The sequence below is a fragment of the Scomber japonicus genome, chromosome 13 (genome assembly GCF_027409825.1).
Source record: "Scomber japonicus isolate fScoJap1 chromosome 13, fScoJap1.pri, whole genome shotgun sequence".
Taxonomy (NCBI): domain Eukaryota; kingdom Metazoa; phylum Chordata; class Actinopteri; order Scombriformes; family Scombridae; genus Scomber; species Scomber japonicus.
In genome coordinates this window covers 2,768,407-2,794,780 of record NC_070590.1, presented here as the reverse complement: position 1 = coordinate 2,794,780, position 26,374 = coordinate 2,768,407, and the positions used below count along the sequence as shown (strand labels likewise).

Genomic DNA, 26,374 nt, shown 5'->3' with positions numbered 1-26,374 from the left:
GATGCATTTTTTATGGGCGCAACCCAGATACTCAGCTCTGCTGCTCAACCCACTAATGCGGCTCCATTTAAAAAGGAAATAAAAAAAGCTATCCATCCGTATAAGATTAATTGTCAAGAAGCTTTGTTACAATGAAGAAATAATCTACCAAACAAATCTCCTTACTTTTTGTGCTATATTTATTTTACAATGGCTACATAACTACCTTGTCACTTCATTTTGAATAAAATTAAACTTAAATCAAGTGGCCAGCAAGTCTCCATTATTAATAGTTGATAAATCATGGGCCTTCATGGTTTAAGTATATATATTATGATGACAATGAGAATGTAAGGTCTGAGTAGTGTGTGGCTCTTAAGAGTTGTGTTCAGGACCTGGGTCTCAAGTTTATATTAGTATTAGTTTTACAAAGTTAATCAAATGACAAACTCACAGTTTTAACTTTGTCATGTACATTTTTCATCACACATTTAAAACACTATAGATGTGACAGGTTTAGTGTTATCACAAAAGGACAAGCTGTAACTAAGCCTCTGGATTGCACAACTTTAGTATAAAATGGGAATTCTCAGTAGCAGCATTTTATTAAGTTATTTAAATGTGAAAAGGTGAAATGTATTAACAGCAACTACATATACCTACTCACCTTTTCTACTCCCTATGAAACCTTTTACCTACAGGTCTTAATAAGGCTAGTTGATAAATCATTGTTAGTATAAACTAAGTACAATTTATAATAGAAACGAGGACGTGAGCTCTTTCTGAGGAGTGTGTGGCTCTTAAAAGAGCCGTTGTGTTGTTTCTGACTCAGTTTCCGGAGACTTTACTTCTTGGCGGGTTTCTCGGTCTTCTTGGGCAGCAGCACCGCCTGGATGTTGGGCAGCACTCCTCCCTGAGCGATGGTCACTCCTCCCAGCAGCTTGTTCAGCTCCTCGTCGTTGCGGACAGCCAGCTGCAGATGGCGGGGGATGATCCTGGTCTTCTTGTTATCTCTGGCGGCGTTTCCGGCCAGCTCCAGGATCTCAGCGGTCAGGTACTCCAGCACCGCCGCCAGGTAGACGGGAGCACCGGCACCGACACGCTGGGCATAGTTACCCTTCCTGAGCAGCCTGTGGACACGGCCGACCGGGAACTGGAGCCCGGCACGGGAGGAGCGGGTCTTTGCCTTGGCTCTGACCTTACCGGCACCCTTACCACGTCCAGACATGTTTATATTGGTAGTTTAAGTCGCGAGAGTAAAGAGAAAATGAGATGAATGACAGGAAATGGTAAGAGCCGTTTATATAGGGGCCGTAACCGCTCGCGCATTGGTTAGAATGTGCGGTACTACGATCGTCCAATCAGAGAAGAGCTCGTGTCAGTTGCCGGTATTTACTACATGGCTTCCGCTTTGAGAGGGATTTCATAATAAAATACTTCCGTTTTGAGATACATTTCATAATAAAAGGCAAGCCCTTTGAGAAGCTAGACTGAAACAAAACTGTCAAATTGAAAAGCTGTTAAATGATCAGCTGTGTTTGCATTGTTTGGAATAAGTGATTTTTTTTTCTCGAGAAATGATGCAGGTGGTTCGAAAATATGAAGAGGAAAGATTTTGATAACATTCAGCACTATTTAAATGCAAAAGCACTATGACCAATATAACCAGCATTGTGTGTGTGTGTGTGTGTGTGTGTGTGTGTGTGTGTGTGTGTGTGTGTGTAGGCGCACTAGCACAATCAATAACTGAGTCAACATGTCAACAAGCAATGCCTCTGTGTTTTGGGAAATGATGAAGCAAGGGTTTTTCTTTGCCAGACATGACAGTGAACTCAAAAAAGGAACAACCATGGCCAACTTCAGGTCAGGACACATAAAACAAGTCATTTGGACTATTACAGTAGCATTAAAAAACAGATGATTAAAAAAACATATTGGATTAATTTAAACATCTTTCATTATAAGAATCTAAGGTCTTCTTCTTCTCTTTTTTTGTTTTTTCACATTGTAAGAGTTTTAATATTTCATTAATTTATTTTGGTTTATTTAAATAGAGTAATGAAAATAGTTAGTTAAAAGCACCCTGCTTATTTCTGTATTACTGAAACGGATTGAAAACAAATCATTTTAATCTACCTGACATTTAATGCAATTATAATTTTGTTGAGGGACACACACTATTGATCTGCCTTTATTTGTACTGAAGTTAATGAGAAACAGGATGGTATTAGGTTGTCCACCCCCTCTTTCTGATCACTGTGAAATAAATGTAAAGCTCCAGCAAAATATTCTCATTTTGTGTTGTTGCCCAGTTTTAGCAGGGCAGTTTCAAGGTTCAACATGGGATTTCATAAGCACTGGACTTGGTTTGCTGCTCTTTTATGTCTCCACTATATGGGTAAGCTCCTGTTTTAACTTCAGATAAACGAAATGTAGTGACATGTTTTAAGTATCATTTTGAATTTCTAAATTCAGGCTTCAAAGCATGTTTTTGCCAAAATATCCATGTATTTCTATTTCTTGTGCAGGAGGTACTACTCTACTTTTTGATAAATAGTTGGACATAATATTTTTTATTTTTTATATTCATATTTTTTAATTGATTCAATAATAAATCATAGGAGTACATTAACACCTAATTAGTGTCTTTCCTTTTCAGGTGGAGAAGTCTGGTGTAATTGCACAGACAGTAATATGCAAATTGAGGGAGGTTATTATACACTGACCAAGAATCTACAGATAGGCACCATGTTGGTCTACCACTGTCCTGAGGGTTACTATCCGTACCCTGCTCTGACACGTCTGTGTCAGCGTGACAGCACCTGGATACCAGGACCCAAAAGGTTTCTTCCACAGAGATGCAGGTGTAAGTAAAGTGTAACACCTTGCCTCAGGCCAATCTCTCTACATGATAATATTAATCAGATCATTATATGTTGTTTTGCAGTGGTTGAATGCCCAGACCCCAACGTGCTGGAGAATGGAAACGTCTCCCCTCCTCAAGAGAAGTACTTTGTGAGCAACGAGACCACGTATGAGTGCTACTCTGGATACAAACTACGTGGCTCAGCCAAACGTACCTGTGGATTAAATGCTAAGTGGACCGGCTCTACTCCCATATGTAGCCATGATGGTAAATCCTGAGCAGCAATCTTCTGCTCCCTCCCTCTTTGTTTCATTCAGGTTTCAGGACATTTATGACTATTTTATGACTTATTTGTTGTTTTTTAATTCTCACTGCAGGAGGAGAAACTTGTGCTGATCCTGGCATCCCAGCTGGCGCTACAAGATCAGGGCATGAGTTTGACATTGGTGACAAAGTGACTTACAACTGCAATGGCAATCTCTTTTTGGTGGGGTCAAAAGAAAGAATCTGTCTTGAGAACGGCCAGTGGACTGGCATAGAACCAGCATGCTACTGTAAGAAATATACCTTCAAGCACTGTTGATGTTTTGTGTTATTTGACCAAAGTTTTGCCATGAAAATGTCTCCTGCACAAAAGCCACAACATCCAAAAGCAATGAACAAGCTTGTCAAGTTAATTTAGAGGCGTTAAAGTGACATTTTCTTTAATATTTACAAATTTCACAGTCTTCATGCCAGTAAGTAAATGGTACTGAATGATTGTGTCCATATCTGTGGTAGCAAAAAGCATCAATGCATTGTGTCTGCTTACGTGAAAGTGAGAGGCCTTGTTAACTAGTGGGAAGCCAGTGAGCGATTGTGGTTGGTGAGGGTGCCTGAAACAGAGGCAGGTCAAATCTACACAGAAATGCATTCACTTTGACACGATCCCTCACCAACTTCCCACCCATTTATGTTCACAGTAGCTGTTTTGTGTCTGCAGAACTTTATCTTGTCTGTCATTCTGTCTTGTTATAACATTTTTCCAACTCCCTGTGTATTTGTTATTTTGCCTCTTACAGACAGACACACCTTTGACACTCCAATGGAGGTTTCAAAGGCATTCGGTGGTTCACTCAAAAACAGCCTCACTACTCATGACCCCACGGGTAAGGTCATAGAACTACTGATATTATTATCATTATTTAATAGAAATTCTATTGTGATATTTTTTATTACAGTGCAATTGGGGCTGATTACATTTGTGATCATTTATCCTCTTTTTTGTTGTTGTTAATTGCACCAAAACTCACCACTCGATTATTTGGTCTGCACCAGGCAGTAGTTTAGTAACAAAAAAGAAGAAGAATTTTGGCACTAAAAAGACTAACGCTGACAGAATTATAGGGAATTATAAGACATGTATTGTGTGCGGCACAGTAACAATATTTGTTGTTGATGGTTTAGATGACACACAGGAGGGGAGAAGAATCAGGGTTTCAAAAAATGGGACACTGAACATCTATATTGGTGTGGATATTTCTGAAAGCATCAGTAAGGAGAACATCACAAGTGCAAAAAATGCTGTGAAATCACTCATTACAAAGGTGAGGAACAAACAGCTTTTCTCTTACTTAATGATTCACATAAACTAGAGTATGTTTTATCCAAAATAATTGTACATATACAAGAGCATATATTCAAATTACAGTGTTTTTTTAATGCAACGGGTGGCTGCCACAGGACTCTCTCACTTTCGAGATGCTTAATTTTCTAACAGTCAGCAAAACTGTGCTGGAAGTAGAGATGCGAGTTAGGCTGTAATCGTTTTGCTGATTGTTGGCTCAATTTAAAGTATACACATGAGGTGAAAGTACAGATTGCTGTTGATGGATCCTGGCAGTGACGTGCGGTGAGGTTCATGTCTGGTGAGGCACTGACTTCATCACAATCAGATTTACAAACATATGAACCCTACAGAGTAGCTTATTCACCATTTGATTGGCAGCAGTTAACAGGTTATGTTTAAAAATACTGAACAAAGGCCAGACAAGAAGGGAAAAAAACGGATGACTTGCCGACTTGCTCACTGTAGTTGTAGCTTACTGTCACTTATTCTGCAGCTAATGAGTCGTAATAAGAATCACTGGGATGAGGAGCGCCCCCTGCCATGAGGCCGGAGAACTGCATGCCTCACTTAGTGACTTTTTGCAGCCGTTTTCTGGGTTAGGGTTCGGCTCATCACACGAAACACACTACAAACACTGTACATTATATCATCAGCTAAACTATGGAAGTTTAGTTCATATAGTAAAAGTGTTTGAACATGTTAATAGCGACATACAGAGAGACAGCTGTACAGCTGTACTGTCTCACTGCATAGCATGCCAGCGCAGTAAGCCGAGTCATTGCGCAATCCCTGGTGAGGCTCGTCTCGCTGCTGCCTCACTGCGCGTCTCTTTTCAGTGTTTGATCAGTACATGTGAAAATTCAGCGATTTTGAATTAAAAATAATCCGAAACTAGTAAAGTTAGATAGAAAATAACGTTATAGTGCAAATCACTGGACAAATATAACCATTTATTATTTTTTTTAATTTTTAAGTCTTTTTCCATGATAACAGGTGAAGTACGGCCTCACCTGCCTCCCCTGACCGCACGTCACTGGATCCTGGCAATATATTTGCTGAGTTGCTAAAAGATGTTAAAAATACAGCAGTTAGTGTGACTAGTTTGGACATTCAATCAATTACTTGATATAATAAAGAATAAAATTACATGTTAGAGTTTGTATTGAGCTCGGCAGAGTAACACAAAAAAAGTATTATTAATGTTAAAATATTATTGATGGGCCTGAAAGTAGTAGTAGTAGTTTATATTTACTTTACTCACAAACACAAACACATGATTTTGCAGTTGGACCAGTTGGTATGGACAGTCTCAATCAGACCAAACCATATATAACAAACCAATAACCATCACATGACTGGCTCTTCACTTGTTGACAAAGACATCTTGCTAAAAATTTTCATATTTAAAAGAAAAGTTCATTGGGGACACTGGTATGGTGAAAAAAACACATTTTTAGATTTACCCGCAATAAACTGTATTAAAAGACAAGCTCTTTAAATACAGTTTATTGCTGGTCTAAAACATATTTTTTACATTTTTTTTTTTTTTTTGATTTTGAACACTTTTGGTTTCCGTACATTCCCAATAGACTGTTTTATACATTTTACATCCCTTGGCTTGTTGTAAATGTACAATGCAGGATACTCTTTCTGCTGATAAACGGATCAATTACTCAAAAAAATGACCATAAGCAGTTTGATACATGAGGAGGTGTTGCATTAACAAAACATTTCACAGCAGTTCCACAAGTCTGCATGTTTTAACCAGGCGGGGAGTTCCTGTCCTCTGGATAGAAGCCAATGCGGAAGTAACTTAGAGCTGCATTCTATCAAAAGGCCACCAGGGGGCGACCGTCTCTATACAAGTCAATGGAGAATTCACCAACTTCTCACTTGATTTCTAACCTCAGTAAACGTTTTCAAAATGTGTTTATGGTCTCAATCGCTAGTTTAAAGCCTTCTTCAATGCAGTATGATGTTCATTTGGGACATTTTGGCCTCCCTGATGTTATATGTGATAAAGCAGGGTATGCATTAGGGCGTGGCTACGTCCTGATTGATAGGTTGATTGACCAATGTCCTTGAGATTCAGCCCTCGCAACCAATCGCAGCCTCCCCGCTCCACCGTTGGTCCCGCCCATTCGCCTGTCCATGACTCCGCCTCATGCCCATATAAGTAGAATCCGTGTTTTTATTTTTCCCAGCATGCACCTGAAATTTTCAAGATGGCGCTGCCTAGATTAGAAACTATTGGCTTCCGAGCAGCAGTCCACAAACCAATGGGTGACGTCACGGATGTTACGTCCATTTCTTTTATACAGTCTATGGTTTTAACACACTTGTGTCAAAACTTTGTAAGATGCTAAAGATCATCTAGCATCTTACAACCACCTTGTATTTAACTGATATTCTTTGTGTCTCCGCAGATTTCATCTTTTGCTGTGACTCCAAACTATGACATCCGCTTTTTCTCCTCTATAACATATGAAGTTGTCAACATTCTTGATTTTTTGGATGGTAGAGAAACGCAAAGCTCCTTGAAGACTAAAATAGACAATTTTGAAGTAAACGGTAAGTCAAATATATTGTACACATTGCTATGAAAAAAAAACAAGGTTGATCCTAAAGTTATGGTAACCTGTCTGTGTGTTTTGACTCCAGATGAAAAAACCTCTGGAACAGATCTAAACCTCGTCTTTGAGACCTTCCTGGAACAAATGGCTCTGATAAAGCAACGAGTTCAAGATGATGGATTTAAAGAACATCGTCATGTCATCATCGTTTTTACAGATGGTCATTTCCTTCCCCTTTTGATATATTTAATGTATATATTTTATGTGTATACTTATTTCCTTAATGTAGCTTTCACTGAAGGCAAATTATGGATTTAACGTCACATTCATTAAATTTGTGAAAAATGTTTGAATTCCCTCTAGAAGTTTTATTACTTCTTACTTTTATAACTGTCATTGAACTAGCACAGATTTAAAGATGAATCAAGCTTTTGCAAAGTATTAATGACACAGTTTAATTATGTTTGTGTAAGACTAAAGGTTAAAGCAGGAAAAACACACTGTTTTATGTCATTGCAGGTGCTTACAATATGGGCGGTCCACCTTTACCAACTGTGGCAAAAATAAAGAACCTGGTGTACATGAACCAGCCTCCTAATGGGCACGTTCAACCCCGAGAAGACTATCTTGGTGAGTTTCTATTTGATCTGTTGACAATTGAATTGAATTGAGCTTGAGTGTGTTTCTGTGTCTTGACTCAACGATGATCAAGCTACTTTTTATTCTGTTCCAGACATTTACATTTTTGGTATTGGCGCTGAGATCTACGATGACGACCTGAAGCCCCTCGTAGTAGGCACTGGTGGAAAGCATTACTTCAGAATGCAAAATATAATTGGAAACTTGGAGGAGACCTTTGATAATATTATTGGTAAGTCACCAAAGTGACAGCAGAGGGATGAATGAATCTGGTAAAACATTTTGGTAATTTCCACTTCAATTATTCATTGCTACGCCTTGTGTTTGCTTTTGGTTTAAAGTCCCCCTCCACTCAAATATGGGTTTTTCTTTGCACACATTACAGTTAGTTTCAGGTCAATCTTGGTCCAGTATACAACTTACACAACTGTGAAGTGCACAAACACTGAGAATGGATTTTTCTCATGACAAATGCATTTATGTGTCACTGTTTACCTATAAGCATTCATCTCCAACCTCTAATTCGACACTAAGGAGATATATGTTTATAACTGGAGGGTAAAACTTGATTCTCTTGTTTCCTTAAGTACTTAAGAGCAGGAAGAAGCATCACTCCTGATCTTATGGTGTCTCTAAATGATACTTAGCCCTGCACCACTGATGTTGAAGTGGACAGATAATGAAGGGGGGATGTCAGATATCCCATTGTAGATACATTTCATAAAGGCATCGTATTTCTGCCTGCTTTAGGAGAGCAGACCAGTAAAAACATAGATTTAACAAGAACAGAACTTAGGAAGAATCACACCAGTAAATAATGCATATTCATAAAAGAAACTATAAAATATCAACATTTCAACAAATATCTTTAAACACTACATAGTTGCCAGTTCTATCATCCCAGATACTCTGTAACGATGACTTTGTTGTTTTAATCACCATGGTTTTTTTTCTTTTATGTAGATGCAGACGAAGTTGTGGGTTTATGTGGTCTTCACAATGCAACAACGGGAGGAACAGACAAAGATGGGGTAAAGAGAAAGTATCCATGGGTGGTTTCCGTTATTGTCAAGGTGAATATTTCAGTATTTCAATTAAATGTGCAGTATGTAGACTTTTGTGGCCTTTAGCATTTGCTCTAGAAAAGGGGTTTTGTGTTCTTTGCAAATTTTGCAGCCACTAAAGGTTCCCCTACACACTTGGAGGTTACGGGGGAGGGGAGGTTTATTAATTTAGTTGCAATCTGCAACCTCACCACTAGATGCCACTAAATATTACTAAATTATACTAATTAATAAATATAACTATTACTAAATTACATACCTTTAACTTTTGTATTAATGTGTGAAATACGATTGCAAAAGTGAATACAATCAAATTGAAGTATTATACTTTTCACAATGGAGAATAACTGTGACTTTGTGGGAAAACAGCTTCTTAATTATCTACCAGCCATGCTGTCCTTGTTGTCTTTGCAGTGGTGCCAGATGTTGTGCTGAGTAACCACAAAAACAGAATGTTAATTCTTACTTCTGCATAATATATAGCTATGAAATGACATTGTTTATTCATTCATTTATCATTTCAATTCAAAGAATGGAGTTAAAAGAAGCTGCCTTGGCTCTCTGGTGACCCGCAAGTTTGTCTTGACTGCTGCTCACTGCTTCAAATTTGAGGATACACCGCAACACATCACCGTTGAAATTGAAAAAGGAGGGCTCAGTTGTAAGATAACCAAATATAATGGCATTTTAGCACTTTGTTATACAAGAATATGTGTATGTGTTATGTAATCCAGTGAAGTTATTTTATTGGTAATGGATATTTTTCATGTATTTGTTATGTATACATTTGTCATGTATTTTGATTTTAAAGATATTCATTTCCCATTCCTGATGACAGCAACTTTAATACATTCGATTGTGTCTCTTTTACAGATAAAAAAGTTAAAAAATTCACATTACACCCAAATTTCAATGTCAATGCTAAAGTGAATGAAGGAGTGAAGGAATTCTATGACTATGACGTGGCTCTCATTGAACTGGAGGTGTATGTTGATAACTCCGATCGCGTCAGGTAAGAACTACTATCAAAATCACTTCGGCTGCATGAGGATTATAAATGAATGCTTCTTATTGTCAAGTTAATCTTAACACACAGACTCATCCAGAAGAGATAATAGATTAATCACAAATTCTGAAGTATGCTTTGTAAAATAACATTTGTAATATAGCTTCTTTAATTTAAATAAATAAATAAACATTGTGTTAAAAGTTGTTTACTCGGAACATCATCATCTCCAATGTTATGTTGGTTTTTTGGTGTCTCGTTCAGACATATTTGCATACCTTGCACCGTGGAGACCCGCGATGCTCTAAGACTGCCTCATGGTTCCACATGCAAGGACCAAGGTGATGTAACTACACCAACTAGCTATAACACCAAGACACAGGCAGGGGTCATGAATACTAAAAATTGCTTTTCTTCATAGAGAAGTTGGTGATTTGACCTAAATGGACCCTGTTTACAATCTTAAACTGCAATACATTATAGTGACATTTGAGTCAATCTGATATTTCCAGCTAAATGAACCACAATGAATCACCTGCTGAGCCTTGCTTCCCTCAGTTGCTGATGCTGCCTGTCAAGCTTTTTTTCTCTCACTGGACATATATATTTTTAGTTTTAGTTTAGGTCCCATCAATCGTACTGTCATATCATAACAGTAAAACTAGTTTAACGTTTTGTAATCACTAAATTAACACTCAATTAATTGTTAAAAACACACTATAATGTAGTTGTAAGCCGATATTAGACAAACTGAGATGCCAATTAAGAAGTCATATTTAATAAACATTTGCTATAAATGAATAATTTATAAGTACATAATTAATGAATACAATAAAGAAAATAATGTGGATGATTAAATAAATACTTAATATTTCCTTTGCACGTTCCTTTTGCATGTAAATAATATTTAGATGTATTAATTTATGTGATTATATGTTATATTATTTTGTCAGTCATGTGTTATCTGTTGCACATGCTTCACAGGGATTACAATTGTTGACAAATATTGTACATTAGTAAATTAACTAAATAAGCAATAAATCATGTCCTCTCCTCACGACTAGGTTCAAGCTCTAGGTTAGTTTAGCAAAAAACAACAACAACAACAAAACAATACCTCTTATAAGAATTAAATGAGGTGGGTTAAAATAGTGTAATTAATTTAATTAACAGTATTTTTCTGTTCTCTTTTGTAGAGGATCTGTTGTTCAAGACTCATAAAGAAAAACTGCATTTCCTGACCAAGAAAGATCCCCTGGTGGCTAAAAAAACTATCTATGCTAAGCTTGGTGATCATGTAAGTTTTTAGTGACTGAGCTATGTTGTGTCTCGTGTGTGTGTGTGTGTGAGAGTGTGTGTGTGTGTGTGTGTGTGTGTGTGTGTGTGTGTGTGTGAGAGTGTGTGTGTGTGTGTGTGTGTGTGTGAGAGTGTATGGCAAAACCCAAAAGCCAACTTAAACTGCTACTTCTTTTCACAGTGGGATGCATGCATCAGACATGCGCTAACTGCACCAGGTATAACAACGAAAAATCCAAAGGATGCTGTGACTGATAACTTCCTGTGCACTGGCGGTCGAGGTGATCACAGAGATCATATAGCATGTTCAGGTATGTTTCCTATATGTCATGTGTGTCCTTATCTTATTTAATGAGATATTTAGGCTTTATGAAATCCCGAGCTGGTAGTTACATCCTTGAAATGAGCAAAGCTAGGATAATTTCACCAACATACAGTACCTGCAAACTGCAAGCAGAATCAAGACAGAGGCATATGTGTGTTTTGGGTAAGTAAGGAACATCCCTTTAAATTGCCTGACAAGCCTCAGTTATCAAGTAAGGTGTCATTCAGTCTGAGCAACAATGGTGCAGATCTGGAACTGAGGCCAGTTATTTTGGGTGTAACCGTGTGTGTGTGTGTGTGTGTGTGTGTGTGTGTGTGTGTGTGTGTGTGTGTGTGTGTGTGTGTGTGTGTGTGTGTATTTATTGGTACAGGTGACTCTGGAGGTGCAGTGTTCAAAGACTATGTGTATCGCACAATACAGGTAAACAGTTGCTCTTTTCCTGTGGTGGTAAATATTTCTCAAAAATATAAAAATAAAACACTAAAATTATGTAATATGACATCACAAGTTCCTGTTGATCATGTAAAGTAACCAGCAATTGATTTCACAGGTTGCATTGGTCAGCTGGGGAACTAAGAATCTATGCGATGGTGGTATGCAAGAGTCAGACGACACTTCCAGAGATTTCCATATTAATCTTTTCAGAGTTGTTCCTTTCCTCAAATCAGTCCTTGGCGTCGAGGAACAGGATGACTACGCGCCACTTCATTTTTTGGACTGATTCAATGAATTTCTTATGATTTGTTTCAGCATTTTAGTAAACGTGATTTGTGTGGACTTTGTGTCTAAAAACTGTTTGTTATTGTTTGCTGATTGGTGCACATTCAAAATAAATTTGGCATTACTCAGTCTCAAAATCTACACTTACAGTGATGCAAATAGCTATGCTCTTCTGCACCATGGATTAGTCTTCTTGGCTATGTGACGGTATATAGAGTGAGACGATTTCCCTTATGGAGTATTTATGATTTTTGTATAATTGTGATAAAAAATGTAAGAAATTAACTGTTGTGTGTTGATTTTATCAATGAACAAACTTTACAGTATCTGCGTGATACTGAGTATCAATAACTCAATGTAGAATTACCCATATTGCAACAGAGACTTTTTGCTTATTGCTGCAATACAAGCAAATCCAAACACTGTGTTTAGCTGCTTTGTAACAGATTGAAAGTTTGACTTTGACCAAATGAAATACAGTTCACAAATTTGACAAACAAACAAATCAACCTGCTTCCGTAAATGACAAAATGACAAACACCCACTGATGTCACAATTCTCTTGAGTGTGGAAAAGACTCAATACGAGAATATCTTCAAAACCGTTGATGCCCACAGCAGCACAGCAGCAGTCCTGAGAGAAGAGGCCAGCTGCTCCACTGCTGGCTTTGCTTACACGTCAAGATCTTGTCATATAACCAATGACAGCATGAGAAATATTTATATGTAATATTTGCTAATAAAATGAATCAAATAATGCAGACCTATGCATTATTAAGCTGCAAATTCTCTGCTCTATTAGAGCGCTGTTTTAAAAAAAAAAATTACACTGTTTATATATTGACAATCAGATTATTAATTTACTTTTCTCATGCTTTCTCTAAAACTGCATTCAAAAAAGAATGACTAAATGGATTACTACATCACTTTAAAGGTTTCATCAAAACTCTTTTATAGCTGCTCAGCCCCGCTGATAGAGCATCCAGCTCCCCCCCAGGTCAGTGAATCAGGGCCCTCTTCCAGTTCTCTGTGCAATCAATCAAGCAATCAATCAATCAATCTTTATTTGTATAGCGCCAAATCACAACAAAGTTATCTCAAGGCACTTTACACATAGAGCAGGTTCTAAACCGAACTCTTCAGGTTTTAACTTTAAAGAGACCCAACATTCCCACATGAGCAACAGTGGCGAGAAAAAACTCCCTTTTAACAGGAAGAAACCTCAGAACCAGACTCAGAAGTGGGCGGACATCTGCCTCGACCGGTTGGGGTTGAGAGGAGAGAAAGGAAGGATAGAGGAGAGAGGCACAATGAAAATCAACAATGGAGCCAGATGGTCCGGGACTGGAATCCGTCATCCGGACGTCTACAGGCCCAGATTACCTGTAGGACGAGAAAGCAGAGCCAGAAACCAGAAACCAGAAAGACAACTTCCAGGGAAGAAGTTTAGGTTATTGAATGCATTAATAGAACATGAGTGTTAATGGATATAGATAGATAGAGAGAGAGAGAGGGAGGAGGAGGAGAGAGAGGCCCGGTGCATCATGGGGGTGGGGGTCCCCCGGCAATCTAAGCCTATGGCAGCATAAGTTAAGAGCTCAAAGAGCCCTAACTATAAGCTTTATCAAAAAGGAAAGTTTGAAGCCTACTCTTAAATGTAGGGAGGGTGTCTGCCCCCCGGACCAAATCTGGAAGATGGTTCCACAGGAGAGGAGCCTGATAGCTGAAGGCTCTACCTCCTGTTCTACTTTTAGAGATATTAGGAACCACAAGTAGACCTGCATGCTGGGAGCGCAGTCTTCTAGTAGGTACATAAGGTACTATCAGTTCTTTAAGATATGATGGAGCCTGACCATTGAGAGCTTTGAAGGTGAGAAGGAGGATTTTGAATTCTATTCTGAATTTTACGGGAAGCCAATGCAGTGAAGCCAAGATGGGAGTAATATGATCTCTCTTTCTAGTTTTTGTCAGAACACGGGCAGCTGTGCAGGCCTACGCAATGCGGACACTCAGACCGGCAGCTCACCATCTCAGTTCTATTTCGTATAGGCTACGCCCTCTAAGAGCTATCGCTATTGGGTTTATCCCTCGCACCCCTGCGCAGTCCTGAGTAAAAGTAGTCACGCCCACCCACAGGGGGCCCCACTCTACACGGTGTATAATTACCCGCGTTAACATACAATCAGCTCCCATTTTCTTTCAGCCACCAAGCTACAAGTTCCTACAAGAGTAAGAAGACTTACCATGTGGAAGTTGGAGTCCTCCGCGGGGGCATGTAGATGTTTAAATGCACAGTAGGTTGGTTGGCTGGTCAAACTGGTTACTCTGGATTCACTTGACTTCAGGACATTTTCATTCATTACGTGTTTCAGAAGATTTTTAATTTAAATTGACGCTGACTTCAGTCACTAGTTTCAGTCACTAGTTTCTTCATTAGGAACACCTGGGCAATGTAGTTCAGTCGAGTCAGCGTGGTGGTGTTGGTCACGGTCACAAACAGCACGCCCATTAGATGTGATGCATTTTTCATGGGCGCAACCCCAATACTCAACCCACTAATGTTCCTTACAAATGTGGCTCCATTTAAAAAGGGAAATAAAAAAGCTATCCATCGGTATAAGATTAATTGTCACAACGAAAAATAATCTACCAAACAAATGTCCTTACTTTGTGTGCTGTTTATTTTACAATGGCTACATAACTACCTCCTCCTCCTCACTTTAAATTTTGTTTTCTTAAATCAAGTGGCCAGCAAGTCTCCAGAATTATTAGTTGATAAATAATGGGCCTTTATGGTTTAAGTATATATTATGACAACTGAGGATGTAACATCTCAGCGCTGTGTGGCTCTAAAGATTGAAAAAAGTGTTAGTTTTGACAAACAGCATACAGTCTATTCTGTCATATGTACATTTTGTCTTTGTGAACTCAAGCTCAAGATGTGATGTGTTCAGTGTTCTCACAATAGGACAGGACAAGTTGTACCAAACCTCTGGATTCCACAACTATAGTATAAATTGCAGCATTTCATTAGTTGCTTAAATGTTAACAAAAAAACTCAAGTAATGACAAACTGACTACTCCCTCCTTTTCTACCACTTTTAAATATCTTACAAGTCCGGACCGTCTGGCTTCATTGTTGATTTTCATTGTGCTTCTCTCCTCTATCCTTCCTCTCTCTCCTATGTCCTTCCTTCCTCTCCTCTCAACCCCAACCGGTCCAGGCAGATGTTCTCCCACTCTGAGTCTGGTTCTGAGGGTTCTTCCTGTTAAAAGGGAGTTTTTTCTCTCCACTGTGTCTCATGTGGGAATGTTGGGTCTCTTTAAAGTTAAAACCTGAAGAGTTTGGTTTAGATCCTGCTCTATGTGGAAAGAGCCTTGAGATGACTTTGATTTAATGCTATACAAATAAAGATTGATTGACAAGTGACCTGCAAGTCTTATTTATGATGCTAGTTGATAAATTATGTTAGTATAAACTAAGTACAATTTCTAATAGAAACGAGGACGTGAGCTCTTTGTGAGGAGTGTGTGGCTCTTAAAAGAGCCGTTGTGTTGTTTCTGACTCAGGTTTCGGAGACTTTACTTCTTGGCGGGTTTCTCGGTCTTCTTGGGCAGCAGCACCGCCTGGATGTTGGGCAGCACTCCTCCCTGAGCGATGGTCACTCCTCCCAGCAGCTTGTTGAGCTCCTCGTCGTTGCGGACAGCCAGCTGCAGATGGCGGGGGATGATCCTGGTCTTCTTGTTGTCTCTGGCGGCGTTTCCGGCCAGCTCCAGGATCTCAGCGGTCAGGTACTCCAGCACCGCCGCCAGGTAGACGGGAGCACCGGCACCGACACGCTGGGCATAGTTACCCTTCCTCAGATGCCTGTGGACACGGCCGACCGGGAATTGGAGCCCGGCACGGGAGGAGCGGGTCTTTGCCTTGGCTCTGACCTTACCGGCACCCTTACCACGTCCAGACATGTTTATATTGGTAGTTTAAGTCGCGAGAGTAAAGAGAAAATGAGATGAATGACAGGAAGCGGTAAGAGCCGTTTATATAGGGGCCGTAACCGCTCGCGCATTGGTTAGAATGTGCGGTACTACGATCGTCCAATCAGAGAAGAGTTCGTGTCAGTTGCTGGTATTTACCACTATGCTTCCGCTTTGAGAGAGATTTCATAATAAAAGACTTCCGTTTTGAGATATATTTCATAATAAAGGCAAGGCAAGGTAGTTTTATTTATATAGCGCATTTCATACACAATGGCATAAAATAGACGTTTAACTGTAAGAATTTGAAATAAATATGTAATTTGAGAAATAAAAATAAAACCCAATAATAAAGGGCTTCCGTTTTGAGATACATTTCATAATAAAACGTCACATTTCATTGCAGTATTTTGAAGTCACTTTCAAATATGATTAAATTACAGTATATTACACTTAGTCTCTACGTGCCTACATACACTACTATACATTCTATGATTATTAATATATATTATTTAAAATAGTTTGACTGTCATTATGGTAATTGCATTATTATACCATACTTGAAGCTATAATAAGCAACTATTGTAAATATGTATCTTAAAATGACTATAACTTTCTAATGTTGATCATTTGCAGTTAATAAGACAGTTACTAGTTTGTATGAGGACAGCTAAGTTTGTTATGTTTAATTAATATAATATAATATATATATAAACAATCATATATTAGTATTTCCTGTATACTACTAATTTCAATTCAACTGTGCAATATACATATAATGTACATTTTCTAACACTATAATCTGTGCAATAACAATATCATCTCTGGTATATTACCACTTAATACCAATATTACTCTTATTTTATTATATATGTTTTTTTACTATTATTGGTCTTATTGTTTTCCATACTTATTATTTATTGTTCTTTATTATATTTTACTGTCCACTTGCTGCTATAATAATGCACATTTCCTCCATTGTGGGACTAATAAAGGAATATATCTTATTATAATAATAATAAACCTGTAATGTGGGTTATAAAGCAGAGCTCTAAAAACAATTAACACATTCCTTAATTACATAATTATCAATGCATACATTATATGAATGTATTATCAGTTTATTAGTATTTGATTTGAGAGAGAATACCTTGTCTTTGGTGTATTAATAACTCCTCCAGCATGCTAGGTGGCAGTAATGTCTCTGAATGTTTGTTGTGCACAGAGAAGAAGAAGAAGAAGAAGGAAGGAAAAATGCTAAAATCATGGCTGCACTTTTATAAACATTTACTAGTTTTACATCTTTCTGAGCCATGTTGCCAAGGTGAGTCATGTTTACTTCACACCAGCTGATTCTCCCCTGATAGATGGTTTTATAGTGTTTATATTAATGAGCTGGTTGGTTCATGTGAATGGGTGTGGTCTGTGCTGGATTAACGTTAGCCATGTTAGCATGTGGCTACTGATAAACACACTCAAATAAATATAAACATATAAATAAATGACAGATGCAGCTTCTTTATTGGCACGTGTGTTGCAGATGTTTGTCAGTATTTCCAGATGTTTGCTGTTTATTCAAGAAATTGGCTTTTTTTTTTTTTTTGGTAGCAGCTCTGTTTTGTTTATTGTGACGTTTTACTACCAAACTCCATTAAGAAATGTGCTTATTTTACATTTATGAGCATATTTAAACATTTAAAGTGTGTTTTAAATGCATCCTCAGAGTCAGTATAAGTGTGTGTTAAATTCGGCATAAAACTTTACACACAGCAGCACAAGTTTAACTCATATTTAACCTAAATAAATGAATCTGTTAGGTTAGGTTGACTAAAATAATACAGTAGATGTGTGAATTATTGGGCCTGTTTTAAAACAAATTGAACATTTATCATTATAGTTTTATTGATCTTTGGTCAGCACCTGCTAAAACTAATTGGTACCACTTTGCAGTAACCCTCTATAAAGGATTTATAAATAGTTATTAATTAGAGTTTGAACATTTAATAAAGCATTAGTTAACAGTTGTATTTGAGTTATAACCTAATTTCTCATACATTAATGCAGGGTCACTATTTGGCAAGATGAATTTAGTCTATATAATAATGCATTTATATCCATCTAGGTTAAATTTACAATAAGGCTTCCCCTTTGGAAGTTATAAATGTTAAGATAAGATTTTTCTTTATTATTCCTACAATGGAGAGATTTACAGTATTACAGCAGCAAGTGGACAGTAGAGTACAATAAAGAACAATAAATAAGTATGAAAAACAATAATAGTAGAAATATATAATAATAAAAAATAATAATTGACATTATTTACATCACAGCAGTAATATTAGTATTAAGTGGTAATCTACCAGAGATGATATTCTTATTAGACAGATTAAAGTGAAGAAGAAAATGTGTTTTAATTTAAATCCAGCTGCTGTTTGCTGTATAAATTGACCCCATCTGTTTTGACTGTTGGTTCGTTCCTTCCTTCCTTCCTTCCTTCCTTCCTTCCTTCCTTCCTCTGTCCTTCTTTCCCTCCTTTCCCCCTTCCTCGTTTCCTTTCTCCCTCCCTCCCTCCTTCCCCCTTTCCTTCCTTTTTACTCCCTTCCTTTCCTTCCTTTTTACTCCCTTCCTTTCCTTTCTTCTTACTCCCTTCCTTTCCTTCCTTCCTTCCTTCCTTTCCTTCTTCCCTCCCTTCCTTGACTCAAGAACAACACCAGAAGAGAAATCAGCACATTAAGTATAAAATATGTGATCATCTCTAACAGCAGCTGTGATTCTGTCTCTTCTCCAGTTTAACATGGATGAAGTGAACCTGGTGTCGGTGGCGGTGGGCAGATGTGCGGACGCCTGCTGTCTGCTGCTGGATCTGCTGGTCAGGACGTTCAGCTGGCTTCTCCGCTTCCTGTCGGGCGTGGGCGTTTCCCTCCACGGCGCTCTGCTCGCTCTGAACGGCTCCACTCTGCTGGAATACTGCAACTTCGCTCTGTTCTCCTTCCTCACCGCCACGGAGGCCGTCTCCAGCGCCGCGCACGGAGTCCTGCACGCGCTGGACGGCTGGCTGCAGACGCTGGGAGGAGTGTGCGAGAGCTTCAAGATGGTGGGTCACCTCTCGTGTCACGTGGCGTGGCGGACCAAAGACGTGCTGCACCGCGGCCTGATCTCCGCCAGCTGCGTCCTCAGACAGATGTGTGAAGGCGTCTGCATCGCGCTCAGCCTCGTCCTCTATCTCATCAACACCGTGGTGAACATCATCCTCATCGCCATGCAGAACGGCGTGTCGGCGGTGGCGGGCGCCTGGGACGCGGTGGCGGATCCGGTCCACAGGCTGGTGGATCTGGCTCTGACTCTGCTCACCTTCCTGTACAGCTGCTTGGTGGGAGCGTCGGTGCTGCTGTGGACGCCCTGCCAGCTGTTACTGGACCTGCTGGGAGCGCTGGGCCGCGTCTTCATCACCGTCTTCATGGTCGACACGTACGGCGTTCTCATCTCGGCGGCCGTCATCTCGGTGGCGCTGCTCGTACTGAACCCCAGACTTCCTGTCGTCGTGGGTCAGCTGAGCCTCCGCTTGGTCGGCTCTTTACCCGGAGTCCAGAGGAGCCTTCGCAGGATGTACGCAGTGATCGTAGAACCGGCTCTGACCTATCAGGTGGTTCGAACCCGGGCTACACAGGAAGTGACCCGGACCAGGTTTCCGTTCACAGACACGGCTGCTTTACTCCCGTCTGAGGCTGACTTCCTGATTCCAGCGACTGAGTCGATCCAAACGGACTCTCCTCAGCTCCTCGCTCAGCAGGAAGGCGAGCCGGTGAGCAGCGAGGTCGGTGACATCAGCAGGACTAACGCTTCCCCGCCAGCCTCGGCTCCGGACGGCGGCGGCGGCGGTGACATCTCTCCGTCGGACGGCGAGCTGCTCAGCCTGCTGAAGGAGCAGGAGGAGAGGAAGAAGTGCGTCATCTGTCAGGACTTGAGTAAGACGGTGCTGCTGCTGCCGTGTCGTCACCTCTGTCTCTGCCGGCACTGCGCCGACATCCTGACGCAGCGCCGAGCCGTCGCTCAGCGCTGCTGTCCGCTCTGCCGTCAGCCAATCACAGAGACCATGGACGTCTTCCTCTGACAGCGTTAACGACCAGACTGACTTCAAGCTGCTGACACTTAAAGTGATGGTTCGACCGAGCGTCATATGCACCATGAGGTCTATCTAATCGCCACCTCAGCCCTTTTTTTTCATTTGGTGGCAAAATAATTTAGTTAGATCCATCAGCTGAATGTCTTAGTACAGGCGCTAACGGGACCACCAGGTGCTAACGGGACCACCAGTGTATCTGGTAAATGACCCCACTAATAATGCCTCAAACTTCTACAGTAGTACAAATATAGTCTTTACTCATAAATCCATGCATTGGAAAGTTTGTAAGTACACCAGGAGTTTATTAAAATAACACTTACCTGATAGCTTTTACTCTGCTGCTAATGCTAAAGCTGGAAACATCGTCGAAATATCGCGAGATCCCACACAGATCTCTAGATGTGCGTGATCTCGCGGTATTTCAGTGATCACACGAGATTTCGACGATGTTTCCAGCTTTAGCATTAGCAGCAGAGTAAAAGCCATCAGGTAAGTGTTATTTTAATAAACTCCTGGTGTACTTACAAACTTTCCAATGCATGGATTTATGAGTAAAGAGCCTATTTATACTATTGTAGAAGGTTGATAACAATCCAGGCATTATTAGTGGGGTCATTTACCAGATGCACTGATGGTCCCGTTAGCGCCTGCTGGTCCCGTTAGCTCTGGTGGTCCCGTTAGCGCCTGTGCTAAGACATTCAGCTGATGGCTCTAACTCCACTAATTTCCGACCAAATGAAAATAAAGAGCTGAGGTAGTGTTTAGATAGACCTCATGGTGCATATGATGCCGAACCATCACTTTAACTTCATGAATTGATCATTTAGAGAAACGTTTCCAGCTTCTTGAGGATTTGCAGCTTTGTGTCTGTTTCATATTGTTACTGAAATCTCGTCTAGTTCTAATATTCATGTCAAATAGCAATAAATTCAGATTATCACTGTAGGAAATATCAGTCACCTGTCGGCCTGAAGTAACACTGGAAATGAAATACTGGAATATATTCAGATGTAATGAGCAGGTGTGTTATCTGTGTAACTCTTCATAGCCGTCACTGTTAAAGTATAGCTCAGTATTTCTCCTTTACAGTCACAGAAACGCGTTGAAGAATTAATATTTTATGTCGGGCGGAGCACAGTCGACTAAACTAAACACTGAAGATCATTTTACCGACAGGAGAATAAAGAAGAATCAGGGTAAAAAGAGCAAAAGCAACAAGCCTGATGAGGCACATAAACTAAATAATTAACTGAAATATATTGCTTCTAGTTTCTCAAATGCAAATATCTAATGTTTTAGTTGTTAGTGTTATATGATGATAAATTACTTTTTTTTTAATTTGTGTGTTTTGGACCAAAAACAATAATAATTTGTCAACTTTGGGGTTTTTTTTTTACCATTTGCTTAAAAAAAGTCAGAAAATGAATCGATAAAGAAAAGAATCACTATTTCACATTATTGACAGTTTTCAGTTTACATGTATTAACCACAGACTGTATAAAAGAAATGGACGTAACATCCGTGACGTCACCCATTGGTTTGTGGACTGCTGCTCGGAAGCCAATAGTTTCTAATCTAGGCAGCGCCATCTTGAAAATTTCAGGTGCATTCTGGGAAAAAATGAACACGGATTCTACTTATATGGGCATGAGGCGGAGTCATGAACGGACGTATGGGCGGGACCAACGGCGGAGCGGGGAGGTTGCTATGGTTACGAGGGCTGGATCTCGAGGACATTGGTCAATCAACCTGTCAATCAGGACGTAGCCACGCCCTAATGCATACCCTGCTTTATCGTCACATATAAAATCAGGGAGGCCAAAATGTCCCAAATGAACATCATACTGCATTGAAGAAGGCTTTAAACTAGCGATTGAGACCATAAACACATTTTGAAAACGTTTACTGAGGTTAGAAATCAAGTGAGAAGTTGGTGAATTCTCCATTGACTTGTATAGAGACGGTCGCCCCCTGGTGGCCTTTTGATAGAATGCAGCTCTAAGTTACTTCTCCATTGGCTTCTTTTCAGAGGACAGGAACTCCCCGCCTGGTCTTAACTAAACCAAGTTCTTTCTGTTTTTAATATAGAAACAGTATATTGAGATGTATTGCACTGGTTTCTCTATTTTAGTAGCAAACATACAAAGTTCTTAAATCTCATAATGTAGAAGAAGAAAGTGTGAAAGTTTGAGAGGAACTGAACTGAACTGTGCCAAAGACTCAGAGCGACAGCTGATGAATTTATGTCAAATGTTTGTTTTTTTATTAAAGTATTATTATTTTATTTATTTGGACATTTTATTTAAAAAACATAAATATATATATATAAGGTGATCAAAAAATGTTATAATACTAAGAATATCTGCTGTGGATGTTTTGCTTTAATGAATTATATCTTCCTTTTTTAATAAACTGTTTTAAGTCCTGAAGTATTTATTATTTTTCTTGACATGAAAATCTTATTAATTCACTTTAAAGCTAAAACACTTTGATTACAGAGGAGGTCACACCTTTAAGTTTTTACTCAGGAGGGTTTTATCCTCATGTTTTAATATTTAACATGTTACTGAATACATATAATGATGTTTTTAATTCTTTAAAATCAATATTTATTTGTATATTTAGTAAATAAATCATGATGTGAGTTTAAATGGAGTCACAGGACCAATTAAACTCACTTTATTCATCAATTATCTTTATTTTATATTCCTAAATCTACATGAACTAATGAATACATTTATAATGAGAGATGAATGTTGATTTATAAGAAATGATCCCCCTTATAAATCATGTCAGTATCTGCTGGATGAACTACATAATGACACAGAGTCTATTTTCTGTAAAGAAGTTTTCATATCGGCGCATATCTGGGAAAAAAAACGTACGCCGATACCGATATATCTGTGAAAGGCTCATATAATAAAGGCCCATAATATCGGCCGACCAATAAATCGGTTTGGCACTAAAAAGATTGTTTTTGCTAAAACAGTCCATCTGGGGAAACACAGTGAGGGAATTTGATGTCTTTACGCAGGTTTTCCAGAGAGATCGCATCGCAGATCACCACGAGATGCTTTAAATTCATCACAGAGACGGTAGAAACCATAGACTGTATATAAGAAATGGACGTAACATCCGTAACGTCACCCATTGGTTTGTGGACTGCTGCTCGGAAGCCAATAGTTTCTAATCTAGGCAGCAGCCATCTGAAAATTTCAGGTGCATGCTGGGAAAAATAAAAACACTGATTCTACTTATATGGGCATGAGGCGGAGTCATGGACGGAAGTATGGGCGGGACCTACGGCGGAGCGGGGAGGCTGCGATTGGTTGTGAGGGCTGGATCTCAAGGACATTGGTCAATCAACCTGTCAATCACAACGTAGCCTGCTTCATCGTCACATATAAAATCAGAGAGGCCAAAATGTCCCAAATGAACATCATACTGCATTGAAGAAGGCTTTAAACTAGCGATTGAGACCATAAACACATTTTGAAAACGTTTACTGAGGTTAGAAATCAAGTGAGAAGTTGGTGAATTCTCCATTGACTTGTAATGAGACGGTCGCCCCCTGGTGGCCTTTTGATAGAATGCAGCTCTAAGTTACTTCCGCATTGGCTTCTTTTCAGAGGACAGGAACTCCCCGCCTGGTAGAAACATCCTTTCTCACTGTACAGTTCCCTATCTTCAGTTTATCTGCATTCATTAGAAACCCAGCTGTGTTCCTGATGTTGAGCTGCTACTGAACGTGTGTCTGGTTGAATGGCTCCAGTAGTGAGAGCAGACGGTCACACTGAGCCTGACTGCATCCTGCTACACAACAGAAGAGCCACACACTCTGAACAACGACCCGCATTAGCTTTACTGCTAAAGTTTCCATCTAACTTACAGCATGAACACACACACTTGTAATTAGAAACGCTGAGTGTGTTCACAGATGAAGAGACAGACTGGAGGATTTAAAGTCAAAACGCTTCAAAAGTCAATTAAATCAGATTGTACGACTCAGACATTGAGGGTTTTTTGGCTTGTAGACGCTTTTTGCTTTGCGTCCTCCTCCGTCACACACAGGTTGTCATGGAAACACTCTCCTCTGTCACGGTTAGTTGAGTTTTCCCTTTCAGTGACAAACAAGCTGCAGCAGGAGCTCCGTCAGCACCGTCAGCTCCGTCAGCACCGTCAGCTCCGTCAGCAGCACTCATTAAGCTCTCTGTGTGTCAGGGTTTGGAGGGTTAGTTCAGACCCTGGATGAACTTGATCACCGGCTGACTCACTCTAGCTCTCTTCCCTTATAATAACAAAGAAAGAAAGAAAGAAAGATAAATGAATAGAAACAGTAATGAAAGGAGTCAAACAGCTGAGTTTTGTGTCACGTGCGCCTCCGTGTGGATGTAATGATTATTACATACAATAAAAACTAAACTGAGAAACAACTTTTAGATCCTTAAACCAGAGGAAACATGAGGGTCTCCATGTGGTTTAGTTTAAATTTAAAGGGTTAAAAAGAGAGAGAGAGAATTTTAAACGCCTCAAGCTTTTATTTGATCCGTCATACATGGATTAATTGCTGAGCAGGCAGAAAAGAAAACCAGTGGAGAAGCTGTGATTGTTATAAGAAAACAAAGAAACTAAGAAAAGAGAGAGAGACAGATCTTTTGTTTCCATATGTCCACCTGTCTCCTTCAAAGGCTTCCCAATATAAAAGCTGATCAATAAATCAATCGATACCTTCTGCCACAGTGAGCGGAGCAGCAGACTGACATCCTGAAGCCTTTTCCTTACTTTATTTTACACTTTCTTTAATTCCTAACAAACCAGCTGTAAAAGACACATCTGATGTTTTATTAAGACAGAACAATACTTACTAAATAAAGATACTAAATGTCACAGGAAGTGGTGTAGTTTAAATTTAAAGGGTTAAAATGTGAACCCAGCATCAAATTTCTGCTTTTAATCCATTTAGAGAGAATATATTAGAGGATTATGGCAAAAATGTCTAAGTGGTGTAACCATAAAAACAGTAAATAGTCAATAAAACACCTTCCTTCCTTCTTTCCTTCCTTCCTTCCTTCCTACCTAACACCATATCAACTAGTTTGGCATGATTCTTACATCCTTCCTTCCTTCCTTCCTTCCTTCCTTCCTTCCTACCTAACACCATATCAACTAGTGTGGCATGATCTTACATCCTTCCTTCCTTCCTTCCTTTCTTCCTTCCTTCCTTCCTAACGCCATATCAACTAGTTTGGCATGATCTTACATCCTTCCTTCCTTCCTTCCTTCCTTCCTTCCTTCCTTCCTTCCTACCTAACACCATATCAACTAGTTTGGCATGATCTTACATCCTTCCTTCCTTCCTTCCTTCCTTCCTTCCTTCCTTCCTTCCTTCCTTCCTTCCTTCTTTCCTAACACCATATCAACTAGTTTGGCATGATCTTACATTATAACTTTTATATTAAATAAAGCTAATGGAATACTATTGTTCTAAATATTACATTTACTCTGGTTACCATGGAGATCAGGAACCTGACTGCTTTCTTTCTTTCTTTCTTTCTTTCATTCTTTCTCCTCCTACTTCTTGTTTTTTCTCTTCTTTCTTCCTTCCTTCCTTCCTTCCTCCCTTTCTAAGTGGATAAACTATTTAATAGTTATCATCTTTTTGTGGTTACACCATTTGACATTTTCAGGAGCATTCAGTCTTCCTTTTGGTAAAAAAATGGTGCAAATGTCATTTAAATGATATAAAACCAACACAAATACTAAATGTACATTTTAACAAACCTGATGCTGCTTTTAAATCTAGTTTAACTGATTTATGAATTCATCATCTTGGCAACCCTTATTAGTTACTGACCCTTGTATCAAAAAAAGGATTTGAACAAGGCCTTAGTGTTTCATCATCTGACTGATAAATTATCTTTAAGTCTTTTAAGTCGAGCTGCAACAATCAGAAAATGAATCGACGGCCATTTTGGTAACTAGTTGATCATTTAAAGCCAAAATGATCTGGTTCTAGCTTCTTTAAATGTTGTTACTTTAGTCTCGTTTGATAATAAACTGAATATATTTGAAGGAAGGAAGGAAGGAAGGAAGGAAAAGGGATTAGGAAGGAAAGGAAGAAAGGAAAAGAAGACAAGGAAGGAAGGAAGGAAGGAAGGAGGGAAGGAAAGACAAAAGGAAGGAAAGAAGGAAGGATGGAT

General features: G+C 39.3%; 3 protein-coding genes across 3 annotated transcripts; 2 read left to right on the top strand and 1 right to left on the bottom strand.

Annotated features, from left to right (window-relative positions):
• Positions 1–823: 823 nt before the first annotated feature.
• On the bottom strand, positions 824–16,042 carry LOC128371765 (uncharacterized). Its single transcript, XM_053332144.1, has 3 exons — positions 15,663–16,042; positions 2,740–2,801; positions 824–1,212 (listed from the first exon to the last, which is right to left on the bottom strand). Exons 1-3 carry the CDS (start codon positions 16,040–16,042, stop codon positions 824–826), a joined length of 831 nt encoding a protein of 276 aa, XP_053188119.1.
• LOC128370997 (complement factor B-like) lies at positions 2,268–12,134 on the top strand. Its single transcript, XM_053331186.1, has 18 exons — positions 2,268–2,377; positions 2,639–2,845; positions 2,927–3,112; positions 3,223–3,399; positions 3,907–3,993; positions 4,292–4,431; positions 6,881–7,025; positions 7,116–7,247; positions 7,547–7,657; positions 7,761–7,898; positions 8,630–8,739; positions 9,262–9,391; positions 9,604–9,742; positions 10,001–10,077; positions 10,933–11,033; positions 11,214–11,343; positions 11,728–11,777; positions 11,908–12,134. The coding sequence occupies exons 1-18, from the start codon at positions 2,320–2,322 to the stop codon at positions 12,076–12,078; spliced, it is 2,289 nt and encodes a 762-aa protein (XP_053187161.1). The 5' UTR covers positions 2,268–2,319; the 3' UTR covers positions 12,079–12,134.
• A 1,208-nt stretch (positions 16,043–17,250) lies between the features above and the next one.
• Positions 17,251–20,227, top strand: LOC128371007 (E3 ubiquitin-protein ligase RNF26-like). The gene is made up of 2 exons (XM_053331200.1): positions 17,251–17,384; positions 18,814–20,227. The coding sequence occupies exons 1-2, from the start codon at positions 17,306–17,308 to the stop codon at positions 20,160–20,162; spliced, it is 1,428 nt and encodes a 475-aa protein (XP_053187175.1). The 5' UTR covers positions 17,251–17,305; the 3' UTR covers positions 20,163–20,227.
• Positions 20,228–26,374: the final 6,147 nt, after the last annotated feature.